The sequence below is a fragment of the Sceloporus undulatus genome, chromosome 2 (genome assembly GCF_019175285.1).
Source record: "Sceloporus undulatus isolate JIND9_A2432 ecotype Alabama chromosome 2, SceUnd_v1.1, whole genome shotgun sequence".
NCBI lineage: Eukaryota > Metazoa > Chordata > Lepidosauria > Squamata > Phrynosomatidae > Sceloporus > Sceloporus undulatus.
The window spans coordinates 294,302,124-294,308,339 of NC_056523.1; the positions used below are offsets into that span (position 1 = coordinate 294,302,124).

Here is a 6,216-nt window from a genome sequence, read left to right on the forward strand (position 1 = left end):
TCAAGCACAACAATCCTATGATGAGATATATACCCAAAAGTCGCTGTTTCCAACAGGTAGATGCCAACATTCATATATAATGTCTGTTTCCAGACAGTATAACCACCTGAGGCTTCTGGATCGTGGCCGCATTTGTGTGGTCCTACATCTGTTATCACTGGCAATGCTTTCAGTCGTGCAGAAATGTTTAGACAAAAAATGTAGTTCATCAGGTGTTGGCTGATATGGTAACTGGTGTAACTTCTCTTGGGAGGAACAGGATGACTGAAACAAACATGTGAAACATTAATTCATACCACAGCCAGAAACATCTAAAACATTTACACTTATTGTACACAGAATCTTCCTTATCCTTCAGCTTTCTGAACACAGTTAACTAAACTGTAACCTTGGATATTTTAAAAGCCTAAATATTACACAAATATCTTTTACATGTAAATGTACAGACACACCATGCACTCCTGAACAGTTTCCTGCCAACAAGTTACAGCAGTTTCTACATAGAAGTGGGCAAGCTATGGCTCTCCCCATGTTTGGTCAGCAACTGCCATCAGCCCTCAATACTAGATGTAGTCTAACAAAAACTGGAGGTTGATCCTCCCTATTCTAAATTCAAATGCAACAATATTTCATGCTTTGTAAGAAAAGCCTGTAAGAATATTTGTATTAGCCTTGAAATGTGTTGAAATTAAAATGCATAAACCAAGTATCTCCATAAATTCTAAATATCAGACAATTCCTAATTTATGGTTGTTGTTGTTTTACAGACTACTAAAGAAGAGGATGGTTTGCATTTGAAATTAACTGATGCACTCCATTATACAACATATATTTGCAATATGATCCATAGTGCCTCTGCCTTTTCTGAACCTCCTTTTCCAAATTTGTTTTGTAGATGTTTTGTTAGAATTTGTTGTCACATTTTATAGTACTTTAAATTTACTTTGATTTTGAATTCATTTCTGTAGTTTGAAATAGTTTTATTGGTATGTAATGACTTTGAGAGTTCTTTGATTGGGGTATGGCTTATATTGTGGAAATGCTTAGAAATCCTGCTATGGCTTATTTTATGGGTATGTCTTATTTTGGGGGAAACAAGGTATTATTACATGCTCTTTAAGTTCTACAGGGGTGTTCTTCAGGCTGTATTTTGGCAGAATTATTGATTTAGTATACTTCTTTCACTTCACTCTATTTTTTCCTATTAGCAGTGATGATCAATTTCACAATCTGCTCCTGGTCTTGTTTTTGCAGTCAGAATTGAGCTGCGTCATCTTCTACTACCAATAATGTAGTCTATTTAATTGTTTTCTTGGCCATCTGGTGACATCAATGTATACAGGTTTTTTTTTCGTTGTGTGAAGAATATATTTGCAATGAACCAACTGTTGATCTAAAAAAATCATTATATTTTCCTGTGTTGTTTCTTGACAGTAGGCCAAATTCTCCAACAATGTTTGGTCCTGCTCCATTTCCTACTTTTATATTCAAATTTCCTATGATTACCAACCTGTTCTATTTTGTTGTGTACTCAATTTCCTCCTGAATTTCATCACAGAATCTTTGAACTTCGTCCTGTGCAGTTGGCACATGAACTTGGATTATGGTTATATTAAAAGTTTTTTCTGAAGTCTTATTGATGTTATTCAATCATTTTTTGCTTCTCACATTCTGTGTTCCTATTACATGCGTTGTGCTGCCTTGGAATTCACCCACAGCTGTAAAAATCAACTGACTGAAAGGGCTGAGCTTGACTGTCAAAGGCTGTTAAAACAGAAAAAGTGGACGTCTGCATCTGATACATAAAAGTATTATAGTTATCCTGAATATGTAGATGAATCATTTTTGTTCAGGAATCCAAACGCTCGCTGAGAATTTTATCAAATTATGGGATATGAAAAAGCATTCTCTACTTCACTCATGGATGTTAGCATTTTTAATTCACCACAGAGTCTACTATCACCTCTCAGCTTGTATACATGTACTAGTAGAGATTATTGTTCACAAAGCTGATTCCTGCACCTTCAACCAACCTTCTATAGAGAAGTTGAAATTTCACCACTATAGACAGTGCCTATAAACAGATAGGGATGTACAGTTTATCCTTAACTCATAAATTATAACAGAAGTCCAATTTTTCCATAAAATTCTTATAAGTAGTTATTTATATATAGTCACTTACTGAAACAGTCGAACTGGGAGTATTTGTACCATAGCCAGAGGAGGGAAGAGATGCCAGTGACCAACGTCGTCCATCCGTCCTGTAAAAAATTTATGGTTTAGCCAAATAAAACAACAGCAAAATTATTATTAAAAATGGTAAGAACACAGTTTATAGATTAACATGATATATTATGAAGTAAAGCAAATTTCATACTACTCATTTAAAATAATAAAAATGGTTTTCATTATGTATATTATCAACTAATATTTATTTAATAAAGACAATGGTTTAATGAAGAAATAAAAATATTACAAATAAGTAAATAAATTACATAAATATTTATTTCAATAATAATAAAATAATTTGACTGTGAATGAGAAAATTAATACTACAGTGGGCCCTCCCCTTATGTGGGTGATCCATTCCGGATCCCCCCGCATAAGGGGAAATCCATGTATGCTTGTAACCCATTGGAAACAATGGGGTGCATGCACGCAGTGCAGTGGTGTGTGCGGCGCAAGTGCGCGCACCATTGTTTTTATCACCATGTGGCTTCCACGTAAGCTGAAAGCCGTGTATAGTGCACCCATGTATGGCGTGGGCACACTGTACTAAATAGCCTAAACAGATGCCCAATCACAATGGCCTACTATGTGTAACATATATGGGGTGATGCAATACTTAAAATGCATTCTGGTTTTTAATCTTTTAACCTGCAGAAATATTTTTACAGCATTATATTTTAGTTGAAGGAAATATTTATAGTGTAGGACAATTTCAAGCTGTGCTACATGTAGCCAACATTTAGACATATGGTTGGCAACTCATTTTTTTCATACTATGCCTGGACCTACAGTAAATATTTCTTTCACTTAAAAGAGTAGTTCCTGCACTATGGCAATCCAAGTGTCTTGGACTTCAACTCCCAGAAGCTCCAGCCACCTTGGCCAAGCATTAGGAATTCTGGGAGGTAAAGTCAAAAACATCTGGTGGACCAAAGATCAGCACTGACCTAACATGTTCATCTATTGCTAGACCTAAGCAAAGTCATCCACACATGATTGACTGTAGATTCCCACAGGCCATAGTATATCAGACTACAATGATAGCAGACCTCTCCCCCAAACAAAAGGAAAATAAAGGAAAATAAGCAACATGCAAAGCAAATCACAGCCAAGCCACAGATAACAAGTCATACTCATGCTTTGTATGGGTGTTAAGGGTTATGTAAGAAAGATACCAACATTCACAAACTTCAAGAAATAAAGTGTGCAGGAATATATGTGGTCTCTCCCTCTGTATGTCTCTCTCAGACAATAAGCTCAGCTAAATCCAATTAGACATAAACACATACACACAGAGACACTAGCATTCTCTTCTCTTTCTGAAGTCAGGGCAAGCAGATAGAAAATGGAATAGCTATGCATTTCTAGTTGGAGTGCAATGATGGATACACCTTATAGAGGAAATGTAGGCAAGAGCCAATTTATATGACATGACAATACTGAAGAGGACAAGCTGAGAGTGAGGGGTCTGGCTAATGCTTCTTCACTTTATTATTGTTGTGTGCCTTCGAGTCATTTTCTAGGGCTGAGAGTATGTGAGCTGGCCAAAGTCACCCAGTGGGATTCCATGGATGAGTGGGGAATCTGATCTCCAGAGTTGCAGTCCAATGCTCCAGTCAGTACACCATACTGGCTCTCTTACTCCACTCACATTCCCTGTTTGTGGTTAACAGTTGCCTGTCATCTCCAGACAATCTCCACCTGATATTTCCCCACTGGAACCCTCATGAAAGGACACAAGCAAGAAAGCTTCACAGCACTGTGTCCCTTCCCATGGCTGCCTTCCTGTGCTGATTCCTATGGTAGATGCCAGACACCGTAAATTATGTAGTCCACTTTTTTTCTATTGAAGTAAGCATGTATAGGCAAGTGAAGCATTGTTTTGAAGAATTAAAAATACAGTGGGCCAAGCAAACCCTGATTCACCTTGGGTTCACGGTAAATTGGAAACGACTTGAAGGCATACAACAACAACAAGACAAGAGATTACTAATAGTAAAAAAAAAAAATCCATCTCCCTTCACCCCCCTTCAGCAAATATGTTTTCACATCAGGGGGGACACTGGCTAGGATAATTTTTTTCTAGTCAGCTGGCAATTCTAGTGAGCCAATATGAAATGTACAATCAAACAAACAAACCACAAAAAATGAGTAATGAAACATCATGACAATTACCTCTCATTTCGATGTCCATGGCTGCAATGTAATTGTACCAAGTATGTTTTTATAAAAACACAAATGGAGCAATAACTGTGTAAGTATAAGTGTATAACACTGTGTAGAGAAAGCTTCAAAACAGATAGGGATTTAATTCATGTGGCATTTCACAGTGAACCTTACTTACAGTATTACAACTTGTGCAAAGAAATGCACAACTGAATGGTGTGATCTTCTAAATTTCCTCTATTATACCAAAGTCTATTATTATCAATCAATAAATAAATATCACCATACTAAATACCGCAGCAGCAGCAGCAGCAGCAGCAGCAGCAGCAGCAGCAGAAGAAGAAATTAATTTCTATACAAGTTGGCCTATCTAATAATAATTTGTTGTGTTGTGTGATAAAAATGTTTAAAATGACTGTATATTACAATGAAAACTTTAATTTACAAAGCACTGAATCATCAATTAAATTATTTAAAATCAAAGGATAAAAATAGTTTTCAAACTGGATAGCACAGTTAATTTGGAAAGGCCTGGATGAAAGGTTGGTCTTTAACAGACACCTAAAGTAGGTTACAGTTGGCGTCTCCTGAATGATTTATACAATTATCCCGGTAGCGAAATTTTTAATAAGGCAGTGACAAAGTGGTGCCAGAAAGACTGAGATGACTGTTCCAACCCTAATGTTTTCCCAGGATACATCTTATTATGTTTCCAGAAAAGACCACAAGAGATGAGCAGCAACAAGGAGATGTGATTGTACAAAGCATGCTCTGGCATTTGTGGTGATAGTACAGTCTGAACTTTGTTCATTTATATTTGGTCCTTTGAAAGATTTCATCAAAGAACAGCTGGGTTTAATAGATAATCTAAACTGCTCTCCATATTAACATGCCATCTTTAAAAAACTCTGCTCACCCTTTCACCTAAAGCTCCACAAAACAAATATTCCATGGTCTGAGCACCAAAGCCACCATTTATCTTAGCATACATTCCAGTCAGTATCTTTATTGTACCATCTGCCTACAGTGACAGCAATTTCACTCATACTGTAAAAGGGTAATGAAGTTGGAGAAATGAAAGTATGGCAGTTTGATACATTTAGGATGCTCACTGCTAGCAGTAAAAATGAAGTACTAAAGTGTACATATTCTTAAGAACTGCTTCAGTCCAAAATGGAGGGGAAAACTTTTTTTTTGCTATAAATTATTATTTTTAAATATGAAGTGTGTTTTGTATTTGCAAACAAAATTGTGGAGCAGAGTTTGAAGAGAGCATGCAATATACAGTATATGTGAATGAATTATTACCTTTAAAGAAGATGTTGAAAAACCCAGAATTATTCACACTGATTACTCACACTAAAATCAATGAAACTTGCAAGCTATAATTTGGGGTGGGTCTGTGCCAAGGGTGACTAAGGTCAATATCATATTACACTGTTATATCACTATTATTTCACATTAACTGCTATATCTGTTTCATGTGGAATTCTGGGGTTTGTAGTTTAGCAAGGCCTAAGAGATCCTTGGAGGAAGATTCTAAAAGTCTATCCCTATACAGGATTTCACAGGAGGCAGCCACATTGATTAAAATAGAATAATAGCACTACAACAGTGTAGTGTAGTACTGTCCTGCATTTGGATTCATCCCCCAAACTGCAAGATAAATTGCTTTCGATCTTCAAATAAATCTATGACTAAAATGTAACAGTCTGTTCAGACATTAATTTCACTGTCTTCTGTATTAATCCCCCCCCCTAATATGTACTGCATATGTACTCAGTCTTGTCTGGGTTTTTAATCTGTCTACTGACCACAGGT

At 36.3% G+C, this 6,216-nt stretch overlaps 1 protein-coding gene across 8 annotated transcripts in view; it reads right to left on the reverse strand.

The window, feature by feature from the left end:
* Positions 1 to 6,216, reverse strand: part of MAST4 (microtubule associated serine/threonine kinase family member 4) — a 351,856-nt gene that overhangs the window by 80,778 nt on the left and 264,862 nt on the right. For 5 of the 8 annotated variants that reach the window (XM_042450934.1, XM_042450932.1, XM_042450938.1 and 2 more), the window contains 3 exons: positions 4,405 to 4,425; positions 2,183 to 2,261; positions 107 to 264 (listed from right to left, as the gene is read on the reverse strand). In XM_042450934.1, coding sequence (XP_042306868.1) covers positions 107 to 264; positions 2,183 to 2,261; positions 4,405 to 4,425 — 258 coding nt within the window. The remainder of the gene's footprint in view (positions 1 to 106; positions 265 to 2,182; positions 2,262 to 4,404; positions 4,426 to 6,216) is intronic. The other 3 variants (XM_042450935.1, XM_042450933.1, XM_042450940.1) reach the window with 1 other exon arrangement.